The sequence below is a fragment of the Ylistrum balloti genome, unplaced genomic scaffold, assembly GCF_031769215.1.
Source record: "Ylistrum balloti isolate Yb309-2 unplaced genomic scaffold, AGI_CSIRO_Ybal_v1 Utg369688, whole genome shotgun sequence".
Lineage (NCBI taxonomy): Eukaryota > Metazoa > Mollusca > Bivalvia > Pectinida > Pectinidae > Ylistrum > Ylistrum balloti.
The window spans coordinates 1,089,611-1,117,546 of NW_026781925.1; the positions used below are offsets into that span (position 1 = coordinate 1,089,611).

At 32.2% G+C, this 27,936-nt stretch overlaps 1 protein-coding gene across 1 annotated transcript in view; it reads right to left on the reverse strand.

Moving 5' to 3' along the window:
- Positions 1-4,880: 4,880 nt before the first annotated feature.
- LOC132565049 (high affinity cGMP-specific 3',5'-cyclic phosphodiesterase 9A-like) overlaps positions 4,881-27,936 on the reverse strand; it is a 55,295-nt gene continuing 32,239 nt past the window's right edge. Inside the window, exons 7-18 of the mRNA XM_060229655.1 lie at positions 21,860-21,930; positions 20,263-20,371; positions 19,417-19,501; positions 18,804-18,878; positions 16,278-16,364; positions 14,481-14,668; positions 13,798-13,954; positions 12,022-12,138; positions 7,541-7,645; positions 5,690-5,818; positions 5,100-5,192; positions 4,881-4,907 (exon numbers count right to left, since the gene is read on the reverse strand). Coding sequence (XP_060085638.1) covers positions 4,881-4,907; positions 5,100-5,192; positions 5,690-5,818; positions 7,541-7,645; positions 12,022-12,138; positions 13,798-13,954; positions 14,481-14,668; positions 16,278-16,364; positions 18,804-18,878; positions 19,417-19,501; positions 20,263-20,371; positions 21,860-21,930 — 1,243 coding nt within the window. The remainder of the gene's footprint in view (positions 4,908-5,099; positions 5,193-5,689; positions 5,819-7,540; positions 7,646-12,021; positions 12,139-13,797; positions 13,955-14,480; positions 14,669-16,277; positions 16,365-18,803; positions 18,879-19,416; positions 19,502-20,262; positions 20,372-21,859; positions 21,931-27,936) is intronic.

Consider the following 27,936-nt stretch of genomic DNA (forward strand, 5'->3'; position numbering starts at 1 on the left):
GTTGTCAATATCAAACGACGCTGGAGTAAGAATTATTTTGCTAAACATCAAAAATCTAGTTTATTTACAAAACAGTTGTGATAAGTTGACATATACAATATAACACTGTCGTCATCGAGAATTTTTAACAGTAAAAATTTCAGTCATTTCTTTCAGTATTCCGTCATAAATTTATTTATTGATCTGCAGAAATATCATAAATTTTCGTTGAGCTCAAATTTTGTTGTTTTATAAAAACGAGCATATTGGTTGGTGATTGATTTCGCAGATAAATTTTACTCAATGAAACCGACAAGTGATCAAACTTATGTTATTTGTTATATATTTATAACTTCGTGGGCATATAAATTCGTGGATTAAATGTTCACACGAAATTAATAAAATAAAATTCCCACGAAAATTAATTATCTTATGGTACTCATTAAAAGATATCAGTTGCACTATCATTAACAAATTAACGAGAAAAAACAACTTCATTATATCACAAAAATACGCACTAATATCGTATTATTTAAAAATTCTCATTACATTATACATTCAATGACGTCATTACCAAACAAGACGCGTTATAATTCACCTATTGTGACGTCATCACCTATGGAGAAACATACATTATATCTATCTTGCCGTCGTTACCAACCGAGTCACGAACATTGTATCTATTTTAATCGTAATTACGTCACGTGACTGGAGACATCATATGCTTACCCCACATACAATAGTCATTATAACAACTAATGTATGAGATAAAGTGTCAATTTTGTTGTCTTTTGATGGTCTACAAATTATTTCTAAATAATTTTTTTTTCTATTTTGACAGGCGCTGACTAGATACTTTTACGTATGACATATCACTGATATTTTAACACGTATAGCACAATGTTTACACAAGAAGTGATGACAGATGTAACACATGTTCTAATGACGCATACAGCAAAATATATGACATTTGTAAAACACATTGAGTCTATGACAAAAAACGGCCCTGTTAGCGCATAAATAACGCACTCACCTTTCAACCATACACCCCAAGTTGGGTTTAATACGGTATGAGGTGGCACACGTCATCACGTAAGCTTTTGAACGGTTACAGCGGTTTACTCCCACTCTGTGATTCCATAGGCTAATGTAATTTGATGCCTGATTAGCAATGGTGAAAAATAATGCCAAACGGCCTTGAGAAGTGTAGAAACAGTGTGTCAAGTTCTTTTAACATGTGTATTTATATACACATGCACGAAAGTCACCGAAAACAAGAAAAAAAACACAGATGTTCTGAGCAATGCTCCTACACAAGGATGTTCCGAAAATATACGAAAACTAGTTTTATACAAATAAGTCTTCGGAACACTTCTACATGTATCGAGACCAAGCCACCTAGTTCACAAGATCTTAAAACTATCTGTACACAGACATTTCCATACTGATTTCTCAGTAACAGTGGTGGGAATTTGTAGAAGACTTTAACAGAAGCCTTATCATTTCATGTGCTCTTATCGTAAAACTCAGTAACAAAGAGAGTTATGTATATGTTGTACAGATTGTTAATGACTTGTAAAATATGTGACGTCACAAATAGTACAAATATGTCAATAGATATTTTGTTAATTATATATTTCTATCTATACCACGTGATATGGTCTATTGTATTTTCATTCTGAGCAAGACAATATCAAAAGGTCTGTAAACAAAACAAAAAACCAAAAAAACCGGTAAACGAAATTGATCATCTATATAGGTTTCTATGCGCTGAAGGTAAAAGGCATGTACAAAAGACACACAAGTGACTAGCACCTTTTTTGTTAAGAATGTAGCTTTAGGTACAATATATACCTAATATTCCAGACTTCTCGTCATTTCTGATACGAGTCAAAGGTGCCTGATGGTTTACATAAACAGGTAATTGAAAGGCACTATTTGAAACATAAAGAACAATTTTGACTTTTTGTCGTTACCTGCCTGTGTAAACTCTTTCTATACAAGGCTGCTGTCGCTGAAACTTGATTTGAATATCATTCATTCGACGCTGAAGCCAAGCAGGAAGTAGAACCACTACGACTAGCAATCCATTCTAGCTTTTATAACGTCAGTGATGCACGTGCATGTGTAAAAAGTAAACTACTAGATGTAACTGTTACCGGGTTGAAACTTTCTAAAGGAAAAAAGTATATTTGTCTTGTACTCGAAAGGAAAAAATAATGTTTGTGTTGCAATTAAAGATGACTAGAACAACGTTGTCAAAATAATTCAATCTTGGAAATGAATTTGTGAAACTTACTAACTAAATTAAAATCGTTACAATCACAAACAAAATATTGAAGTACCTATTTACCCTCTGTCTTATTTTTGACTTCAAATTATAAAACTCGTTATAATCTATGCATGTTGGCTTATCTAGTATTGAAATCTTTGGTATCTTTAATATACAACAATAAATTAAACATTTTTTTTTTGTCTTTCAAACGTCATTTTTTTCTACAAACAAGTATACAGAATGATACATATTTACGAAAAAAAATCATTAGAAACTTATTGAGAATTTGTTGTCATTCAAATAATAAAGGTTTACTATAGAACTTAAAATGGTACTGAAAACACCTCCAAATTAGCATACTGTTGAATCATATATTTTCTTGGAGCTCAAAGGTCGTGTTTTTTTTTCAACCAATACCTTTTCGTGGGAACTTGATTTTGTAGATGAACTGTACTCAAAAAATAAATTGATACTTAAATTTTTGTTTTCTTTAATTTTAACACTTTAGCGATTATGGTTAAAGAAATCAATGAATAAAGAAGAGAAGAAACACTCACAAAAATTAAATATTTTGCAGATAAATCGCCAGAGCGAAATTCAGGAGATTATGTGATTTGTGAAGTTGACAGATGACATCCAATTGCTGACCTTTCTAGCAAAAATTATAACACATAAATTTAGTCCCTGCCAAACGGTTCTCAACGGAAGAGTACAAACTGTGAAATAATATCTTATACGGTTTAAATATTGAAGGGTTTCAAAAGAGGGAACATTTGATTTCTTGATAAATAATGTTCAACAAATAAACTAACATGGACTTCAAACGATCGTGGACATATGAATTCGTAGATTAGGAGTACACATGAAATCACTGAAAATAAATCTCCCACGAAAATTGATTACTGTACAGTGTCTACAGAGTAAATCGTAAGGCACACCTACAGGATTAAAATGTGAGTTGTTACAGATACTATTTTATTTTTGAAGGTTCTAATACTCGTGGTTTCAGCAAAAGTTTAAAGCAAAAAGACCAAGTGTCAGATCATAATTTTCTTTGTCAAGAATTACAAAAAACAGACCAACATAGCAAAGAAAACACAATCCAAACTTAAATACAATATACCTAGGACAAATATGAACATAAGAAATTATAACGACATCTGAAAATAGCCACCAAAAGAATCAGATCAGGTGTTCTGGAAGAGTAAGCGTCTTCTGCTTCATCAACTACACTTGCCATGTAAATTTTAGATTTTCCAAGTAATGTCAAGTTCCTCAAACGAGGAAAATTTTGTTTTTCACTGTATCTATCTCGCACGATTTTATTCCATTCTCGAAAATAGCGTCAATAAAACGACTAGAAAATAACCAATTTTACATTGTCCTTAAAAGAAGTTGCTAAAATAAACAATAATTAACAATTAACATTACATTATTTCCTGTTTTGTGTGCATATTTAACGCTTTTTAATTTTGTTAACCAACGTTCGACACATTAAGTGTTACATGTTCAGGAGGATACAAAAATAAACAACGGCAAACCTAAAACAAACTAACTTGTACTAAAAAAAAACAAGTCTTTAACAAAATATGACGCATCCTTTCTCATGCAAAGGAAGTGATAATTTTGTTGAAACCACATTAAGGGAATTAACAATTTTTTTTTCAATAAAGTGATTTTTTTTCTTTTACAAAACAAACTGTATTCAGAACGATCAAATAAGACTTGTTGAATATATCTGTCATTCTACAAAATATTGCTAGTTTATTATGTGAAATCGTTTTGTGTCATTTTTATAGTTTTTTTCTTTTTCATTTTTTACGGCAGTGATAATTGACTCGAATTTGACAAATGATGGGTTATTTAACGAATTTTTTTCCGTTTCTGCCCATAAGTTTCAAGATTTGCCCTTTATTGCGTATATTACATTAACGTAAATATGTAGCGAAGCAACCTAGTATTCTGCAGTCCCCATTCAAGGAGTATTCAACAAAATAAAAACGAAATAGAAAATACAGTTCAATGAATAGCAAGTGTTTATCTTCTCAAAGGAAGATATAATTACAAAAGTTAATTTAAAAGTGAAAGGATAAATGACAATATTCCACTGTAAAAAACATTTCTCTCCAACACGAACAACAAAAAAGCACAATGTGTGTTTTATGTTAATTATGGTATCACAAAATCATTTCTTAACTATTTCATACAGAAGATAAGCAACATATGTTAGATTTACTCGTAAACATTGCTTAGCTAGTTATATTTACGTATTAAAATTAACTAAATATTCGTTTATATAAATATATTTATATGGGACACCATTCACATATTCATGATAATCTAACTTAACAAACATTATCATCAGAGCATTGAGAAACAAATGCAATCCGTAATTTAGATACAAAGCGAATGGGGTGGGGGTTGTCTCCCTTTTCAAGTAACAAACATTTAATAAGTTATTTTTTACAATCAATATTGGGAATACAAAACGATGTACAATAATTGGAATGATAATTGTGGAGAAAATATTATGTATTTTATTTTACAAAGATTTTCCATCACAGTAGCACCCCACCAGTCGTCCTGAGAGCCTCAGTCTGAACATGACACCAAATGCATATGCCTGCTACGAGTCTTCTTTTTTTGCAGTTGTCTAAAATTCGATAAACAAACAAAATAAATTTTTGATATCATTTAATAGGAAAAAGGCATATCCAAGAAATGTATTTACACTCGAAAGATTTATAACCTATTCAAAAATATATTTAACTTTGATATCCGTTCTAGATTTGTACTATCATCGTTACCTTCATTCAGGTAGGCATTGCATTGACATAATACTTACAGCAGGTGCCGAAGTCTTTTCCTTCATATTCTCGTACCGATCTCGCGCGATTCTAAGAGGCTCAACCATCGTTCTGTCTATGATGGGAAAAAGCTGTGAAGTAGATGACAAAAAGGAATTAGCAAAATCATAAGTTACAAAACCCTCACTCTCATTAACGGAACGTTATAAAGTCTTCAAAACGGGTAGGTTACTATGAAGGAAAGGAAAGTTCTACATTTACTTTGCCTTTCTTTTGGTACTGTAGCGCTTACTAGTTATTGCTCAATCGAGATCATCGAGACAATTATCAGTGACTCTGATCTCAGGTTTAATGACAAGCAAACAGGTATAGGAATCATTTCAAAAATACTAACACAACAATTTCACTTAAAAGATAATTGAAAGATCTACTTAACACAAACGACACAAAACTGACAGAAATACCAAACAGCTGTGTGATGACTCTACCGTATCTAAGTGAAATATTAAAATGTGCTATTCACATGTCATTTGTATGATATTTGGTGGCTATGAAACTAAGATAAGTAAATTCCAGTGTGAAGATAGAAATTGGAAGGGTAAACTTAATATCACTGCATTTTACTTACCTGAGCTACCGTCTCAAACATGGGTATAAGTACGAATTTGATAAACCCGATCTGTGCCGTAGGTTTCGTCACCTTTTCTCTGTCCATGAAAGGAGCTACCGGAAGTCCCTCCATTTTCTCCCTGTCAGACTGAATAAGACATAAAATCGGATAACATTTTATTTGTATAAGTAAAAAAAAAACTCTGAATTTTGTAATAAAAAGCTCCCGTGTCTGCACACAAGAAAAATAGTGTCAACTATACGGAAGAGAACATTCTCTGCTCAGTTCCAACCAATCTCTGAAAGGTAACCACTACAATAAACAACAAGAAAATACCATCATGTCAACAAAGTCATAATGCAATCTCAAGTTCAATAAAACTAGGACAAAAGAAAGATTTACATGGAGGCTCCGAGAAAGAACAAGGAGAATAAGACCAGATGTCCTGAAAGTGAGCGTCACCCATTTCATTGACCTTAGTCAATCTAGAAATTAATGATGTCACGTTCTCAAAATGAGAATTAGGTATACAACAACGGGTCAATACTGGACTCATGGGAAAATTTAACATTATTTTTTTTATTGTGATACCCATACGTTCCTGGACCAAATATTAGATTTTTATTTATACCAAATGATTTAGGAGTCTTCATGTGTTGCTAAAAACAAACAGTCTGACCATATATATAGAATGTATGCTTCAGCACCAGAATGCACAGGAACTGTTAAAGTGGAAGTAATTGGACTCAGTGACCATTATCCTGTGTATTTGGTTATAAAATACTCATTTGGAACTAAGTTTTCACACCATAACATTAATTATAGTCATATCATTATGACGATCTCAATTTTCTACTAAGGGAAAGGTGAAAAATTACTTGGTGCTAAAAAAGTGATGACAGTTTATCCTAGTCAGCGCATTTTTTCTCTGTTGTTTCCAAAAAACAAGGTTTAGGATTACTCCGGCGTATTCGCCAATTTTTACCAATAGAAGGTCGCTTGAAATTTAACAGTGCTTCTGTTTTTCCTCATTTCGTGTACTGTAATACTGTCTAGCCTGGAATTACAGAAGCTTCTCAAGACAAACTGTCAAAAGCTCAAAATGTGCTGTCAGATTTGAGTTTAAAGAAGTCATATGTTGCTCCTTCAGCAGATGTTTCAAAATATCAGTTAAAAATGTCAATTATGACATATAAATGTGTAAATGGTATGGTACCATCTTCCCAGTGATTTTATTTTGACTGAAAATGTTCATCAGCGGTCTATAAGGGACATATCTCGTAAAAATGTATTGGTTCCAAAACACAAGACAAATTATTATTGGAAACATGTTTATGTATCTGGTTGTCAGGAATGGAACAAACTTCCAAATGAAACCAAAACTAAAACTAGTGTGCTTTTACTTGAGCTCTTAACGAACTAATTTTTAGATTATATTTTCCAAAACCAGTAATGTCTACTCTATGGTATATTTATGTGTAACTATTTTTAACACTTTACTATATTAGTATGTATGTATAATAGACAAATTGTCCTTTAATGATATACCTATTTGCACGAATTTTTGTACATTCTGTGATATTCTTAATAATTCTCATAAATTCATGAAAATCTTATAATTATGCTGTATTGTAACATATACCATGTTTTACTAACAAGAAGACTCTGTGGAAGATTAGCCTCGGCTTAAATCCTCATGAAATACAGTCTATTTTAATATTATCATAATGAACCAACAGGCATAAAACACGTCGCACATGAAATAGAATGTTTCTCAATAAGATAATTCAATGAGACCCTCTGAAAAGTACTCTGACTGAAAACGCAACTCCACTTTCTATAAGTACCCCTTTATGTCAGTGGTCTTACCTGGTTGAAATACTCCTCCAGCAGGCAGTCCACCCAAGGGTCTGATACCTCCATTGGGCGTACCTCGTTTGAGATATCGCAACATTTTATCAACACCATCTTCAGCTAGGTAACAAAGCATTAAATAGAATTAGCATTCATTTACGGTCTACTTTTAGTAGCAAATACTAGTGAACAAGACACTAACAGTCGCATTTACCTTACTTTAACCTACTTGCTACAGATTAAACATAATAAAACATTGATGTCTGTAAAACACCAATTTTTAAGGTAATTTAATTTTTGCTGAATCCCAAGGTTACTCTATGTCCACGAATTTAATGAATCAACATGGCCCGGGTATCTGACACTTGCTGGAATTTTGGTTGAAATACAGGATTACTGACGCTAGAATTCTATCTCCAATTTTGTCGATGGATTTTGATAAAGAATAATAATAGTCTTGATTTTACCCTCAAATCCTGTAACACAAACTCATCTTAGGTGAATTTTCTATAAATAGTAACAGTGACTTTGACGTTGACTGGTATTACTGATACACGTTGTTATCTGAGGTGCTAGTGATCAAATTCTTTTAAGAACTAAAGTCGCTGTATTGGAGTCACTGAATTTCTGGGTGGTTTTCTATAAATAGTAACAGTATTTTTTTTACTTTGGTTTTGAACCCTGTCATATGAACTTGCATCAGTTATTTTAATTAACCTAAATCTTCTAACATATTCAATTTACCTCAAATATCTATTTGAATATTTAAATAAGCCAATTATACTGTCCATATGTAGCAAAATCTACCTTCAAAACAAATATACCATAAACATCAACATTAATTTGCCACCCCATCATATATACCACATATATTGACATACATTTACCAACATATCAAATATACCATGAATATTGACATATATTTACCAACCTATTAAATATACCGTAAATATTGACATATATTTACCAACCTATCAAATATACCGTAAATATTGACATATATTTACCAACCTATCAAATATACCGTAAATATTGACATATATTTACCAACCTATCAAATATACCATTTATATTGAGGTAAATCCGTCAACACAGCAAATATATCGTAAATATCGACATTAATTTATCAATACATCAAATATACTAAAACATTGACATTCATCTTGTTCACATAAAGTATACAACACTTATCTCCTACATGTAAAGCGCCAAATACCCAATACATATATATAAATGTAATATCTGCTACATCAAACCAAAACTAGACTAAAAATCAATAAATCTATATTTATAACACATAAAATAATACATGCAGAATTAAATTACAAATCATAGAAATCAAATTCCAGATAAGGACATACATGATATACAAAACATTTAACGAAGAACAAGACGACAACATATACATCAGACTAGATACAGCATCGAGGCGAAACATGATAACGAAGATTAAGGAAGGGCTGATCAATAAAATTAAAAATTTTCGAACTTTGGAGAATTCGTCGGTTTTGTGTTTACTTAAAACTTTAAATTACATAGGAAAATGCTTTTTAGTATGCAGTTGAAAGTTAGTGTCCTTCATTAGGACGTCAAGACATACTTGCCCCATAAATCTTATATTTGTATGCATCCTAATATAATGAACATACTTAGCATAATATCTAATATTTCAAAGATTATTGTTATTGTCGTGAAAAAAATACTGCATACTTTAAATAATAGTTATCTTAGCTTTAAGTTTTTATAAGTATTCATTTAGTATTTTCTTTATACATTAATTTGCAATTAAAGTCTCAAAATTATCAACTAAGAAGTATTAAAACTGTGACTGATTCTCAGGAAAAACATCAATTTTCAGTAAGCTGTATCTTATGAATACGAACATTTCAGGAACAGCTATACCCTTTAGAAATAAATTCAGAATTTTGAGATTCTGCAAATTTGTCACATTCATTCACTGTCAAGCAAACTACAATGAATTAATGTTATTCTTTGCAAGATAACATATATAATTAAGCGTACCGATAATCATGTTTGATTTTTTTTCATACTTCAACGGTTGGAATGTCAAAACCAAGAAAACTTCCAAGCACGAATCTTTGCGAACTCGGGATAGTGAACAAAACAAACTACTTTTTGCTACGTCAACTAATATTTTTCACCAAAAGGGATAGGTGAAAGGTTTGGAAATAAGAAAAAAACCACAAATTAAAAATAAAAGGTTCACTTTAAAAAATCAAATTTCAACTTAAAGAGGAAAAGGTGATATAGATATATCCTGTGTTGGTAAAATTTACCGCCTGAACATGATCAGGGTCGTTGTAATCAATGATGGGTATTATTGATCTAAGTTTTTCCACGATATCCTTGTGTTTGGCCATGTCAGTAGCGAGTATTAGAATCAGCATCTCCTTCATAAGACAACATAAACACATCAGATGACGAGTGAAAGAGCTAGCATCTCTGTCCACATACACTCAACAAAAAAGAAAGGCAATGTTTTGGCATTATCGGAAAATTGTTAATACGAAAAACCCACGGGGTTACCAAAATCATTCAAGTTTGAAAGTGTATTAACGGTATGATTTCGGGAGGTTTTCCGCGGCTAATTTGCATCTCCACATGAATTGCACATAAAAAGCCTAGCTAACACCGGTTCCTTAGGCTTTCAGTACTTCGAATTCAACAAATCTTTGCTATTTATCAACCTTATTTGTTACGCGTAGGCTGTGAAAAATACAGAGGAAAGGACAAAATGCATGACTCAGTCTGGAATGACTCGAAGTCGACGGGAATAGCATTTAAATTTAAGCAAATTTAAGCAATTAAAGTAAGTCAACCTCCGATTGACCCGGAAGCGGTTAACCCTACAATGACTGTCATATGACAATGACCGTCATATTTGATTAATACATTTGCGCAATCGAGGCAGCAGCAAATAAGACAAGTGTGTCTGTTCAAACAGTCTGCAACATCTTAGATTGAGAACCTACCAATTAAAAGCTCAGCATCCCTACATTACACATATTGTGTTATGATGTTACTGTAATAATCGTCGTGACTGGACCTGGGTTCAGATCCGTTGGGTCTTCCGCCAATTGACCAATATTCGTACGAGTAACGTATTTGTCTATAACGCAGTGATTAAAGGCACAGAGTTTGGATTCGAAAATGGGAGAGTTTAGAGAAACACTGTGTCGCAGAACGAGAGCATTTCGGAGGCGGCAGTGCATTCGATATCGGGACGAAGATTAGTGGTTTTACCATTCTTAAGAAGCAATGACATTGACGCCATTTTCCAGCCAGATAATGGGCCAGCGCTTACCTGTCGCGTCAGCAGACTGCTCTGCAGCAGAATAACGTGTAGTTGTTAGACGCATTGGTGGTGAAATCTGCAGGAGCTGCCTTAAAGCTTGAGCAGCGTCTCTCCTCGATATAGGGCGGCCTATGACATGTGAAGGCGCTACAATATTGTTTACCTTGCAAACGGTTGTCATATCCGTTACTGGTTTGTGTAACATTTAGAATTTAACTCCAAATAAAACCAAACGGACGCATTTTTTACAATTAACCTTGACAATAGTTTTATCGGCATCGATAACTTAAGAATTTGTAAAGGTAAAAATGATTAAGTCAAAACATTACGTAATGTTACCTTTCTTTTTTGTTCAAGTATGAGCTCGTTTCAAATTTCGTTCAAATTGAGGTCAGTGCAAACAACAAACTTCATATACTTACACTAGATTGTTTTTCAAGGAGGAAGTTGAGTGATGTAAGTTTTGAAGGATTAAGTTTATACTCTCAATCTACGAGTTGAAAAATTGACATGTTTTGTTGATACAAATGATCCAGAGGGCAAGGTACCCTTTTTAGTTAGGAAACCAGAAACTTCAACACGCTGAACAAATACAAAAGGGCAGCATCTTTATTTATACATCTTTGCAACGTAGCTTTTATTTGAATTTTACATTTACGAAGGACTTTATATGCCCAAGATGGAACTTTTCCTATTTAACCTCAATTTGAACGGACATTTTAATACATAAATTAAGTACAAAGTAGCTTACCAGAAAACATTTTTATCTCGAATCTTTAACATAATATGCATCGTTGAATTTCGAACTTCAATTTACATATGTTTTCATGCTTAATTCGAGATAACGAAGTTTTACTGGTATATACAGTAACAAACATTTTAATAAGACAAGAAGTAGTCCGTTTGACACACAGACGATCGAACATTCCCAACCCTGGAAACTCACGTGTATAATAATCAGACTACAAATTAACAAATAGCCTCTTCAATTTTTTTTATCCAAAAAGTAAATAACGATAAATATAATGATATTATAATGATTTGTAAATCTTTTTTTATGAAGTCACATTGTCTATCTGTCTAAATTATTCGCAAAAATCAGTGAGTGTTCCAAAGGTTTGTTGCCAATGCACAAAAATATGTGTATATATATATATATAACAACTATCTTAGCAGTTACCGTTTCCATCTGCTCTTTATCGTGGAAGTCAAAGCCTAGCTCTATCTTAGCCTTGAAACATTCCATAATTTCTCCGTGACGTGCCATGTCACTGGCAAGAATCAACATAGTCATAGCCTGAGGGTAGAAAGTTCCGAATAGATTTATTCGTCGTGAAATGTAAGCCCAGTATAGAATTCCATGGGGTACAAAGTTCCGAATAAATTTAACCGTCATGAATTATAATTCCAATATAAGTTTATAATCATTGGGGTTAAAAATTCCGAATTGGTTTATTCGTCGTGAAATATACGACCAGTATCAGCATCGAATTCCCTGAGGGTACAAAATTCCGAATAAATATATTTGTTGTGAAATATATGCCCAGTACCTGGTGTTAAATTACCTGTGGTAGAAAATTTCGAATACATTTATTCGTCATAAAACACAAGTTCAGTATCAGTTTAAAATAGCCAGTACATCGTTCCGAATATATTTATTCGTCGTATAATGTTTTTCTTAAATTCTCCCTCCTTGTTCATGGACGAAAATGAAAATTAAACGGGCGAATTATTCATGGAATACAGTATCTATATATCGTCTTGAAATGTCATATTACAACAGTATTTGAATAAAAGCGTTTCACACACCTACTTCGTCAATCGTCATTTCCTGCAGTACTAGGGGCCAGGTCAGATTTAACAGCGGTAGTTGTGTTAATACACGTCAGATTTCACAGAGGTAGGTGTGTTAATATAGGTCAGATTTCACAGAGGTAAGTGTGTTAATAAAGGTCAGATTTCAAAGAGGTAGGTGTGTTAATAAAGGTCAGATTGACATTTATGACTGTCAATTTTTCTTTGAATACTAATGTTTTTCATTGAACACTTGTTAACTCTAACCAATCTTGGAGCCAGTAGTGCGGACATTTCAAAAGAAATAAAGGAAATCAAATTATGCTTGAGTACTGAAAAATACAAGTTTTAAGTGGTAATCTTTTAGCGCGTTTTAGCACCAGCTATATTGCGGGTAAATATGAATCGCTTATTGCAATATTAGCGCGAGTTCATCGTTGCGCTTATTTGTTCAAAATTGCGAATACGCTAAAATTTGATTGCACGAAATAAGCACTTTTACAATAAAACCGAAATACAAAATACAAATAAAATGAAATACAAAAAGTGAAACGAACGCCTTTTCATTTCGTTTCGTTTCTATTTCGTTGCTTCTGCTTCGTTCATTTAATTTCGCTCCTCCTTTAGAAATAAAAGTACTTTTGTAATTTAAAGTTTTATTTAATCGAATCATCGAACCATGAGAACATATTAGCAGCTCACTGCAAATTAAACAAACATAGAAACATAGATGTGAACTACGATTTATGTATTGAAATATCTTCTTTTTTTCTGAATATTCAAATTAAATCTATGCATGTAAGTTGTTGTGTTTGCTAACACAGTTGTGCCAAAAGCAATGAACATATACGCGTGCCAATTAGGCCTACTGTCAAAGAGAAACTGATATTATATAAAAAACATAATTGGCTAGTTGATAAAAATTTATCACAAATGCATGCTAATATAATCTAAACGAAACGAGCGAAACAAATAAAACAAAAGTGATTTCGTTTCGTTTCATTTTAATTTCATTTCTATTTTAGCAATGCCCTGAATAAAGTTGGAACTGAGAAAATCAAACTAAATGATATCATAACCTGTATAGGATATATTTTAGTCATAATCATTTTTATGGATTTTGTTTGAATTACGTATCAATATCAGTGACTGGACTACTTACAGCTCGTATCCGTTTGTAAACGTCTTTATCTGTATTAGCAAATATATTGCACTCTGGATTCGAGAGTATTTTGAATGCTACCGCACAATGGTGGTTTTCCAAGGGAGATATATCATTGTAACGAATGGCCAACTCTGTTCGTGCGTTGATTTGGTAGCTGAAAATAACAAACGCTGGAATTGTAATAGGCCTTATTATGCAATAGTCTCCCATTCAGGAAAATCTAACTGACTTCATATAATCCACCAAAATGTTTATCATAAGTAAAATAAACAAAAAATAAAAAGAAATAAGTTATACTTCAGTAAGAATGTCACAAGAAAATGGTTTATTTATAGGGTAAGTAACAAGGAATATACTTCAAATATAGAACTGCTCAGTAAATACATTTTTATTGAATGTCTTTCGTGTTTGAAGGGGCATTCTTAACATATGATGGTGAGAGTTTAGAGACCTTGCCAGAGCAATACATCATTTGAAATAACAAATGTTTATAGAAATGTAATACAGACTCAACATCGATGAAACGAGGGTAGGGAAAGGTGATGAATTGTCCTATGTGATATCCAGCATCAACTCGAAAGTACAATATGTCGTTCCGAAGCCGTTATAATTGGAGTTTGAATAGACGGAAATGACATGAGTGCAACAGTAACAGAATAGGAAAAGGGTAACATAATTACGTATTATTATAACCCGGATGATCAAGATCGTGACATATGCATGACGTCAGCAGCACGCCGAGATCCTCACGTGACATCTTTTCCCACAGTTTACATAGGTGGATCATTCCGTACATCATCTGCGTTACACAGAAGCAGTGCCGGAAGTTGTGAAAAGGGTTGTTCCGATAGTTTTCCTGTACACAAAGCTGCAAAAAAAGTCGCAATTTTTTATGATAGCCACACGTATGCATTAAATCAGTAACTGAGCCTGGAATTAAGAATGTACAAATGTACTCCTCTGAAGAGAATAAAATAAACCCAGAATCAAACTATTGTTATGGTAGTGATTTTTTGAAAGATTAGATTTTAGAAAGTTCTATGAAAGCTAAAGCCTCTAGGTGTTGTTGCATTGCCTTTTCCAATAAAGGCGTCAACATTTGTGTGATCGGAAATAACTTATTTTATTCTTTTCCTAAATAATGAATATATTCTTTTTTTTTCGCGGAAACTTTTTTTTCCTAACATTTAAAAGTAGTATCATGATACATGGATATAAAGATAAAGAAACAATGTGAAGGACTCAGTTTCCATTTAACAAGCTTGAAAGTGCATATCTGCCAAAACATGAAACTTTTGAAAAAGGACTTAAATAAATATTTAACAATCTTGTAGTATTTAACTTTTTAAAGATTTAAATATACAAGGATAAAAAGAGGAACTTTATGTCATGATTAAAAACAGATTTCCATTGCTTTAACGCATGCAAGTCTTGCCCAAATAGACAGTATTTTTTACAATGAGAAACAAGCTTAACTATTGGTTTCTTGGGTCCAGCAAGTCGGAATTCACCCACGAATTTTTTATATGTGATTTCTGGTGATACTTCATGCAAAATTTACTTGAAATCTACAAAAGGCTTCTAGTTCTATTTAAAAGATTGACCTTACACGCGATAAAACGTTAAATATTTTGACGTTATGAACCAAATCACGCCGTCAACTACAAAAAATGTTGTCCGCCACAAATTTTTGTTTCAAAACGTCATATAAAGAGCATTTTTCAGCTTACAACTACACATATAGATAATGAATTAGGTCATATGCATTCTGTGGAAAAACACAAATATCAAAAATATTGGAGTTAATCTTACATTCAGTTATGTCCTATTTACCGTCAAACATCAATATTAAAAGAAAAGTTTTCTTATACATATTTTTCACCTCAAAGTGATATTCCACGCAGTTGATGTTGAATATATATTGAATCGATCAAGGCGTATCGAAATCTTTTATAGAAGTTACTTGTGCTATTTATAAGACTGATGTAAGTGTGCTTTACTTACATCACGTGCACGAAGCCAGAAACAAATAATGTGTAGCACGTTATGGTTGGCAATGTGAGCAAATTGGTTACAAATCAGTGTTTACTCCAAGCTTACCATTTAGAATGTCCACATTATTTACAAGACAGAATTAATTTCCTTTTAAACAGTGGTTTTTTTTTTTTTTTTTTTGTAAAACACACCAGTCACACGTTTACAAACATTTTACCAGTCAAACTTTACATACTACTTACCAGTCAAAATTAAGAACTTAATTATCAAAATAAACAAATCACTTACCAGCCAGCGTTTCAGTGTGATAGAAATGATGTTGAATTCCATCACAAACCTTTACAAATAACCAGCCAGCGTTTCAGTGTGGTAGGATTGATGTTGAATTCCGTCACCAATATTTACAAATCACTTACCTGCCAGCGTTTCAGTGTGATAGGATTGATGTTGAATTCCATCAAAAACCTTTACAACTCACTTACCAGCCAGCGTTTCAGCGTGATAGGATTGATGTTGAATTCCGTCACCAACCCGAGCTCATGGTACATATGTTCCAGGAGACTTAACATCTACACAAAAAATTGAAATTACTATTCAAATACAATATGCTGGTATAAAAAACTATCACAGTCCAAGTATTCAACGTGGCCAAAAGACCAAGAAACTGATTTTATAACGGTGACCTTTAATTCTAAATTCATAACTCAGTTCAAAGGTTTTACTCTGAAAAAAAATACCTTCTCATGACCTAGATATTTAAAGGAAGAATTCAATAATTTATAAAACTTGATTATGTGATGCTATGGAGTGAATATGAAATCTCCTCAGCAGTTCTGAAGGTGACAGGTAAACAAGGTTATGCTATGGAGGCAACGACGGACGCAAAGACGCTGCGTACGCATGGACGGACTAACACATTGGCGAAGTGATGGTTCATTCTTTACAAAGTGGCGGCAAAATATCTCATTTCTGTTCGTAACTTTTGTAGGTATTATTCAAATAAAATATTTATATATTTTGTTATCAATAACGGAGAGCTTTACACAGTTTTATGATTTTTTATATTTCCTGAATAAAAATCATCCTTTTCTTAACAAGAACTACATCATCACAAGATTATTGTTTGGATTGACCTACAAGTATATGTAGTATATGGCGGTATTGGGGGTGTCGCTTTTGGAGAAGATTGTGTCCCCTTGGGACACATGGTCTTATTTTCATTGTTTTTATTTTTCACATTTTAATTCACATTCCAAGTCTTATTTCAGAATATTTCAGAACTAGTATTACTTCGAAGAGCCTTCTATTTTGTAACGATCAAGCAATGCTAAAGTGGACATTACATGACGATGAAATTGGTCTTGAAACGAACCTATTTTTGCGTCAAAATCTTCTAACTCTATTCAAGACCAACTCGATGAATCACTCCATCATATCGGAAAAAAGAAATGTTTGAGTCCGATACTCTTCATTCCAATAGTAAGTATTAACACGAAATTAAGGTTCTGGTCTTACTTTGACCTCAATTCCCACAAATACAGAATGCAATTACCGTGCCGATCCTTGGACAAGCATCAACAGTACACAGGTGAAATTAGATTGCCTTTAAGTAAATAAACTTGTAGATTGGACATACAGGACCAAACCAATCTTGAGCCAATTAATCAACATCCAAATGGATCGATATGAAAGACTGCAATCAAGTGAAATTAATCTGTTGTCGTATATATATATACTGTAAAGATACCAACAACTTGATAATAACGAGAGGATATATATGTGTATATGTTATTAGCTTCACAATCATCTAAAAAATCATCTTTAGAATACATACCAATACCTTATTTTGTGTTTTAAGTATTCATGGCAATTATATCAATACCTTATTTGGTGTTTTAAGTATACATGCCAATTATATCAATACCTTATTTGGTGTTTTAAGAATACATGCCAACTGTACCAATACCTTATTTGGTGTTTTAAGTATACATGCCAATTATATCAATACCTTATTTGGTGTTTTAAGAATACATGCCAACTGTACCAATACCTTATTTGGTGTTTTAAGTATACATGCCAATTGTATCAATACCTTATTTGGTGTTTTAAGTATTCATGCCTATTGTATAAATACCTTACTTGTTGTTTTAAGTATTCATGCCAATTGTATCAATACCTTATTTGGTGATTTTAGTATACACGTCAATTGTATCAATACCTTACTTGGTGTTTTAAGTATTCATGCCAATTGTATCAATACTTTATTTGGTGATTTTAGTATACATGCCAATTGTATCAATGCCTTATTTGGCGTTTTTAGTATACACACCAATTATATCAATACTTTATTTGGTGTTTTTAATATATACCAATTGTACCAATACCTTATTTGGTGTTTTAGTATACACACCAATTATATCAATACTTTGATTTGATTTTTATATAATAAGAAAAATTGGTCATCGCAAAAAAGTTGAATTAGGACCTAAATAGACTCATGAAGCCTTTGTCTTTTAATTTTACTCAACTCTTCTAGAGACTCCGTGTTTAAACCTTGTTTATCGAACTTGTCTTCGATTGGTATGTCGTCATTTTCTTTGTAGTCTCAATCAGATACCGTATTTAGAAGCGATGTGCTAATGCGACTTAAACATTTTAAAAAAACTAAGTTGCTACAAACTCTCCTAATTTCCTGTGAAGATGTCAATGATGTTTGGTTTGAAGCCTATATTTGCTTGATAAGAGATTTACAGGATAATAATATCACTGCAGACATGCGTCACAGGCGAAAGAAGTAGGGCAATTCAAAATAAATCTGCGATTTTAACCTTTAAATAGATCAGTAATTACTTCAATACATCGTCAAGACTGCACTTCAAATAAACATATTAATAGCTTCATTATCCCTAGTGCTACAATATTTTCCATTGATTTACTCCAGTTCAGTGTCCTGCCATTTCAATCCGAGCCATTCATGATAATGACAACATCTGTCGATGTACACTTACCTCATTGGGTTCCCAATGCCATATATCGAAAGTCGGCTGCTTCAGATAATTCACAGTTTCTTGAGAAAGTGTGTACTTTTGAAAAAAAAATAGAAATTCATATTAGAAAATCAATATATAGACCAGGAGAATCATTTCCCTTAAAGACATCAGAATGACGCGATATCGTTATTTTTTCGAGGCAATTCCATTTTCCAAAGTGAAATGTACATTGAAATGCGCAAAGGGAATACAAGTGTATATTTCACGTTTTCAATATTGGTGTTCAGAATTTGTTAAGGATATCTTGAAATTATATCTGGAAAAAAACTGTTCTACGATATTCAACAGCGAGTTATTTTTAATTAACGTTTTAAATCATTCAAGAGGTATACGGACCTAAACGATCGCCAGAGTTATTGTCAAAGAAATCATCTTATTATCATAATATGATTGTATGAAGTGCATTGCATTTTTTGATCCAAGAAATTACATTTTCATACCTTGTTTATAATGATTATCAAGTAGTTTTATTTCATATAAGATCACCAATATAATTATACATTGATTAAAGATTTGCATCAAAGACAACCAAACGACTAAAATTAACTGAAGTTGATGTGTAAAGACTTACCTTAGGGTAGGACGGTACGTCTCGCTTCAAGCTGATTTTCCTTTCGTCGCTCAACGCACTATAAGAGTCAGTTAAATAGGTAGGTCTTCGAGGTTTGGAAAGTTTCGTGAATCAAATTAAAGGGGAGTGAAAAAAGAAAAAGGCAATCAAAACCAAACGGAAAATATCGAATAAAGTTTAAACAAAGTTATTAAGGAAAGGCAAGGAATTACAAACATGTAGAATATAATGGAACAAATGTGTGGATTGGCTGAATTAAAACTGTTAACACTAATCAAAATCGAGGTTAGATCTGTGGAAAAGACACACAAATGGAGGATGAACTTTGTAAATGATGGAGAGGACGGATTCCTAAAACATCCGGAAAGTTCGAGAGACGATTCTTTTTCACTGGGAATAAGTTTGATGAAAGGAACAAAAATCAATCTTTAAAACTGTAGGAATGATTTTAAATGATTTAACAAAATAGAATAAAAATACACACTTCTAAGGGATCGGGAAATGATTAATGAAACAAAATGAGAAAGATATTCTACAAGAATAGATCAGTGTTCCCTAAAGCAGGGAAAACCTCAAAAAATAGAATTACAGTTTGATATACAGGTGAAAAATAAATTGGTAGACATGTCTAAAAATGTAAAAGGTTTACGCTGTTTAACGTATGTAAAAAAACAAATTTAATATCAATTGCTGTAACATTGGATATTCAAAAACAAGGATAAAATTTATTTATATTTTTCATTTGTGTTTAAATTAATACTAACAATTTTTTAATAAAAAATATGATATTTATAATCTCAGATAAAAGTAGATTTATGAGCTATTATCGCTTTCTCTTATGTTTACCTCATATTGTTGAAGTCGATGACTTTCTTTTGTGAAGTCCACATTTGATTTTTGATATCAGATATATCCCGCTTACATTTTTCAATTTCGACAGCTTTCAGTCCCTCGACTGAAATAATAATGGCATACTTAGTTGCAAAGTTAGAACTCATTGTAGGACTGATTTGGGTGAAACAAAAAAACAGAAAGAAAGCTTCAAACTTTCAGCAAACTAATACCCTTATCTTCCAAATAAAGTGACATTTTTGTGTCATATCATTGGAATTTTTTACTTATATTTCCATATATATCAAAATAATTACGTTTATTGAAATATAGGGCCAGTTCAACTACCCATCGATTTTGATATATCCGTCGACCACTTTGGATTTTCCGCAGTCGCCGCCTTAGATTAGAAAATCAGACTCCAAGCATCACTGACGAATTTCAGGACAAAACAGCAGTATCAGTTTAGTTTATAATTTAGACATTTTGTATCTAGATACAAATTTTTATTCAAAATTTTATTTTCACTTGTACAATTTTTCACGTTCAATGCTACCATACTGCACCTAATTTGTATTTAGATGTGTTGTAAGTAAGTCAACTATTAATATCATAAACTTAATTGTTCTAATTGTGTCAAAAAAATTAGTACGTTATAATTTTAGATCAGATATGACAATTATCTATATTCAAAATCACTGAAAATTTTTAATAGAAAAGTAAGTTTTTCTCGATATTAGAAAATGACACATATTCAATTGGGGTTTCAAGTAAATAAGACATTTTGAAACATGAAAAATATGCATTATAAGAAAGTATGAAACATATGTTCATGCATATAATATAAAGAAACTTATCACCGCATTCTAACTTCGATCCATCAAAGTTTATTGATTGTGTCTGAGAGATGCATCTGATACATATGTTCCTGTTTTAAGCAACTCAGTATAAATAATATTTCCGCCAAATAAAGTCATTAAAGTGTTTGTTTTTCTTTTAGAGACAACCGTAAACAAATATGTGTTTACGTCAAAGATCAAGGATATCGCTCCCGTATTTCTGTAAAGAATATCGATTGCCGTGCTAGCAATGCGTACGTTCTTTAAGAGATGGTAAGGAATCAACTGGACTTGCATTCTACGGGGGCCGTGGCTATACTCTCTCTCCAAGTACTCCATGAATAACTTGACTTTGATTAATGTTTTTACATTTATCTCGTATACCCTAATGCACTGTAAACTTCTGATTCAAAGAACATACACCTAATACAGCAGCGGTCTAACACACATAAATGTTAGTTACAAACTTCAGATTTAAAGATTCATAAATAACCTACAAATGAATAGCGCCTTTTAATACAAACCTAGAATTACATACAGTAAAATTAAAAATGAATTTAACTGTATCATATAACTGTTTCGTCCTTCTGGAACACGTCACTGATGTAAGGCCTGAATTTTGAAACACAGGAAGCAACTTAAGAAAATAAATCATTGCAGGAATTGAATGTCTAAACCTGGATAGGAAGATGGAATAGTTCCATAAATTCGAAAATCAAGGTACGTTTAATGTTTTTTACAAAGTTATGTAGAAGATTGTCTTGTCTACTTACGTTCAAGACGCCGTTCCAGCAGGGTGATACGATTCGTCAGCTCAGATCGCATCTCTTCCACTTTAAATACTCTAAAAATGATAAATTATTCATTTTTAATTACTTAAATAATCAAACGTGTTATACTATGGAAATGCAGGTGAAAATAAGTACATGTGGTTGTTTCAAACTATGAAAATTATTGAAAACATCTTAAAAACTGCGGCACGTTTTAAAAATTAAATGCCCCTGAAGAATGACCGTTATTAGTTCTATTCATCAAAAACTCTATAAATAAAAATGTATTAATCTCATATCAAGGCCATATGATTGACATTTGATTCATCATATAAACATGTCTTACTAAATAGTTCCGTTTGGGCTTTATCGGCAGTCACGTGCTCAGGCAATTAACCTGTTTTCTTTAAGCGTCATCGAAACATGTTCTTTACGTCATCAATTAGTGAATTCTAGTCATAGATTAATAAGCATGATATCAGCTTTATAAACATCCTGTTGAACTAAGAAGAATTGTCAAAATTCTTATTAAAACACTGATGAAAGTGTTAACAAGGCTGTATTTATGTGTGTATTTTTAAATGACCATCAAACCGTACGTTAGAATTAAGGATTTTACATATATCCTGTTTTCCAAACACAAATTTCTGAACAAGATACAAGGTAGAACGCATCGTTTTCATCAAATCAAACCTAATCAAAAACACAAGATCCGCCATATTTTTAATAGTCCTATATCTTCAATAAGTTTCATTAACCACACTTTTCCGTTTTCTATTATCCCTTGACACTTTGGAAACATGACGCGGTTTAATTTTTTTATTTATTTTCTATATTGACGAGATCTTTTATTATAAAATTGTTTTTACAGTACCCAATTGCATCCCTTTGATTTCTGAAGAAAGATGTACAGATAAAAGTGTATTTAAAAGAAAAATTATTCCATATCACATTTATTAAAAAGCATCTCTAGGTTCAAACTAGAGTAAAGTTGATTCAACATCGACACATAAACATGGCCATAAGTAAGGGACTATCAATTACAGTGTGAAAATATTTATCAAATCAGATATTCCTTTTAGTAAAAATAAAACTTTTACTACTGACTGGGTCCCCTTTTAGGTTTGGTGTTGTATGCCACTAAGCGATACATCTAACTAATCCCCGGATTAAACTGGGGTACTTTGTACTCTAAGAAAACATAAATTTACTTTTCCAAATAAGGCAATGTATATTATGTGTAAATCTTACAAGAGATCATACTGTATTTGAAAATGGCACATCGGAAATGAAAGATTGCAAATTTCTGAAATGGTTCGAAGTGGTATGACATACAGGCAAGTAGCTGCAAGTTTACTGGGCATTTTAATGAGCGTTCCAGGTCTGGCAGACAAGAACCCAACTGAGAATGTTGGGGACAATTAAACTCAATGAACGGTATAAAAAAAATCACAAAATTGGGAAATTATGGGCTACATTGATTCAGGAGTGTCAGAGGTTTCCTCAGAAAAAGCTTCGGCGTCTGGTTAATTGTATGAGCTGATGGACACAAGAATTGTAACTCTTTGATTTATTTAATCTTCTTGATCAAGTAACATATTTTGGTAATTGATGACGTATCTGTAATAGAAGACAGTTAAAGTCAGACTTCTTTCCTAGGCTTAAGGAATGTCTTTTTGTGAGCACACTTTTTAACAATGACGCAACTCTTCCAATTCTGTAAAAAAAATCTACCAACTGTGCATATTTTTGTAAGATGTCTGCTGGGTTGTCACTTAATATTTTCTTTTAAATGCAGTAAACACAATTTAGCTTAAGTTCAGGTATTGGAGTTCCCTAACGTATGGCCATGAGTACATTTTATTTTTCACCTGAATCGTTTTCAAGATTTATAAACTTTAAATGTTTAGTATCAAGAAGTTTATCACATCACACGAAAGGAATTTATCAACTACCGAATGTTCTAAACACAAATGTCTGAAAGGTATCATTAACTTTTTTTTATTTACACTTAAGCGCGCTGTTCAATATATATTACAACGGCTGTATTGATAAAAATAGGAACTATCTTCATTAGATAACAAATGATTATAAAATCAATGACATTACTGCATTTATATCACACAAAAGAGTTGCTATGTAATTAAATAGGTCAGCTACACATCTACAAAACACACACTATCAACATAATTAACAACTGTTACCCTTACCTTTATAGGTAAACTACTTTTCCATTGTCAGGTTCCTACTTCACTAAAAATACAACTAAGTGATCGCATATGCGCTGTCTTAAAGAGACCTAACAACTTTTTTATCAATGAAGCAGCATTTTGTACCCTCCTTACCAAAAATTCATAGAAACGTTTTATGATATACAACAATCCCACACTTAACTGACAAACAGGGGTAAATATGACACTAAGCAATATGAAGTGTTTTTCTACATAGTAATATGTAAGCTACCAACGAGTACTGATGTGTGAGAATAGGATTTCCGGTACAGAATTAGGTAAGATGACCTAAAAACTCAGACATTTTTTTATAAGATCAACCATATTTTAGAACATATTTCATATTTTGCAGATTTTGACTGGTGAGAAGATATAATGTATAATGCTTTATCCCATTGAATCTGGTTAGAGATTGTTCGTTTACGTGAAGCTTACAAAGAGGTTATCATCTGTGTAGTGTTAGAGAAAATGTTAAAATCTGCTGTGGAATAGGCAAAAAAATAAATTATGAAAATTCGATGACTTTCTTACAAACATATCATATGATTCAATAGTAATGAAAATACTTTACAAGGGACACAAAAGTTAATAGCACATTTTAATACAAATTAATTAATTGGTTCAGTAGAGCCAAATAATTAATAAAACTGCATCCTACAACTTTTTCGCCTTTCTAGGACTCGTCAGTGATGATACATCCTACAACTGTTTCGCCTTTCTAGGACTCGTCAATGATGCTAAGGGTCTAAATTTTGAAGCGTAGGAGGTGAATGGTTAGAGTGATAACACAGAAACACGGTGTGAAAGAAATTCAACAGTTACATTGTCTTTACTACCAATTTTTTCCATTGTTCTGTTATAACTCTTAGAATCAGTGTAACCTGTACATTTGATCAAATTACCGCAATCTTTCACGAACAATGTGCTTAACCCTGTCAGTGTTTATTTTTGATGTCATCATTCGTAAAATTGTACAAATCGTATTAATTATTTTGCGAAATTAAATTTAAATGCATTTGCTTTTTTTATGTTCAGAACTTAAATGACTCCAACTACCAAGCAGCTGTGCCACCAACCCTTTATCACATGACTGACATGTTATTCAGTAAATATAACCACATAATGATAAGTTTATGCTTGATAATTTCACAAAAATAAATAAACTTAATATCAATGAGAGAACATCACACACTTGGAGATAAAATTGCAATGTTACAATTGAGACTATGTAAATACCGATTCGAAATGACTTTGACGAGATCGTTTTCAGCAATATTTCCCAAAACAATTAATCACGTGATATAAGGACCTTAGAAGTCTCTTTACCTCTGATCTATGAAACTCGTCTTTGATTTTTCATTTTAGGAACTCTTTTCTACTCCTTCAACAAACTTACGTGGAATTGAAACACGCGTAATATGCAGTCGAACTTCGTTATCTCAAAGTCGGCTGGACCGTTTACAAACTTCCATTATCCGAGAATTCGATTTAAGTGAGATCGAATGATTGATGAAAAGGTTGGTCGGGACAGACGGAATACTTCGAGTTAAACGGGGCCTTCGAGTTATTCGAATTCGAGATAACGAGGATCGACTGTATACTTGTATTACATATCGTAACGGTATGTTTAGTGTGAGATAACTGTCAATTATCATCTTCTTTATCTACTCTACAGGTCACAACAAGAGGTTTAGGTGATAGACTAATGATACCAGTCTACACTAGCAATCAATATCATACCCTATAGTATTTACTATATCGTTAAAAATATTCGTGGGAGAATAAATTTCGCTATAATCATTTATAATCATTGTCATTAAAAATAGAAATTAAAACCTCTTCACATGTGTCTACAGTTGATATGTTTTTTTCACATAAGAAATGTTATGTAGATATATTAATTTATTTACTACAAAAGGTGGGAGAAGCGAAATTTAAGGCTCTTCTCATGGGTACGAGTATGTTTTCTTTATTTTCTGTTTGACTTAAATTATCCTGAACATATTAATATCTTATATCGGTTATCGTTAAAATTCTCTCAGATAAAGCAATCACTGTCATACTTAAACAATTGCAATTGTCAATACTGACAAACAGATCTCTAACTCTCTGACCTACTTTCACAATGATAAAGGTCTATAATTATAAACAGATCACTAACTCTCTGACCTAGTTTCACAATGATAAAGGTCTATAATTATAAACAGATCTCTAACTCTCTGACCTAGTTTCACAATGATAAAGGTCTATAATTATAAACAGATCACTAACTCTCTGACCTAGTTTCACAATGATAAAGGTCTATAGTTACAAACAGATCTCTAAGTCTCTGACCCAGTTTCACAATGATAAAGGTCTATAATTATAAACAGATCACTAAGTCTCTGACCTAGTTTCACAATGATAAAGGTCTATAGTTACAAACAGATCACTAAGTCTCTGACCTAGTTTCACAATGGTAAAAGTCCGAAGTTACAAACAGATCTCTAAGTCTCTGACCTAGTTTCACAATGATAAAGGTCTATAGTTACAAACAGATCTCTAAGTCTCTGATCTAGTTTCACAATGATAAATGTATATACTTAAAACACATAACTAGATTTCGGCCGTAGTTTCACAATTATTAATAATCTTTACAAATTTCTATGATAACTTAATCACTGATGTAGTTTTATATCAATATTTAATGCTTATGCTTTTAACATATCGTTTCCTTAGTTACAAATATGTAAATTAATAATCTTCTAAATATATCAACCACACTCACGAATATTCACATGTTCCATGAACGCTGCCTTGATGAACCTATAGAGCTAAATATATGGCTTTTTTCCCTAAAAACATAGAAAGTTGAGGTCACTAAGAAAAATGATATTCGTTACACACGTATCACAGCTACAGGAAGAAATCGGTGCATACAATCTACGGTATCTAATTGTAGTTCATTGGTGTATAACAACAGTGAGAAAATCCATTGCATGATGTGTTATATATTTACTTATCGTTCATAGTTCACAGAAAAAATATGTGTTTTATTGTATTTGTGGAAATTCTTTTAATATTTTAATATCTTATTGTGTTGGCTTTTCATAACAACAATTAGTTATTCCTACAGAAAAAAACGTAGCTCAATTGACCTTTTATAAATAAACTAAAGAAATAATATTTTCTAAAAATATAAATACATTGATTGGCTGTAAGATCTTGGTATACAGTAACTGTTGTGTAACTCACATCCCCTTACATAGTGATGTAAATCGGTGTGTCTGTTCTGTATTTGCTTCGATTTTAAATATATAAAACCTACAGTCAACAAACAAATGGAGTGTTTCTATGTATTATGATACATACGGTAACCTTTTGTTCCCAAGCTACAATCTATAGTAGTGAGTTTTAACGTGAATCTGGAATCGTTGCACAATGTTACGCCCTATTGCCTTTCACAATATCGTATAGGCAAGATTATATGGATAACTGGAATTAGGGCACACGCAAATCCTAAAACAGCCCTCACTGTAACAGATCATTACTAAAACCTCTTTTCATTAGAACAATTTAAAGAAATATGACGAATCATTAATTTGTACCTTTTTGTATTTGTTTTGTTCTGTTTTTTTAATCATTTTTTTTTACATTTCACTGAAAATTCAGCAACTGTTGCCATTAAAAAAAATTGAATTTACACGTCTGTTAAATCAATTCTTTAGAAACATAAATCTAATATTGGCAACTTGTGCCATCTTTAAACTTTCATTTGTGAATATCATTATTATTATCATTATTATCAATTAATCACAACTCTAAAGTCAGCCATGATCGCCAATCAAATTCTACTACAAAAACAGATGT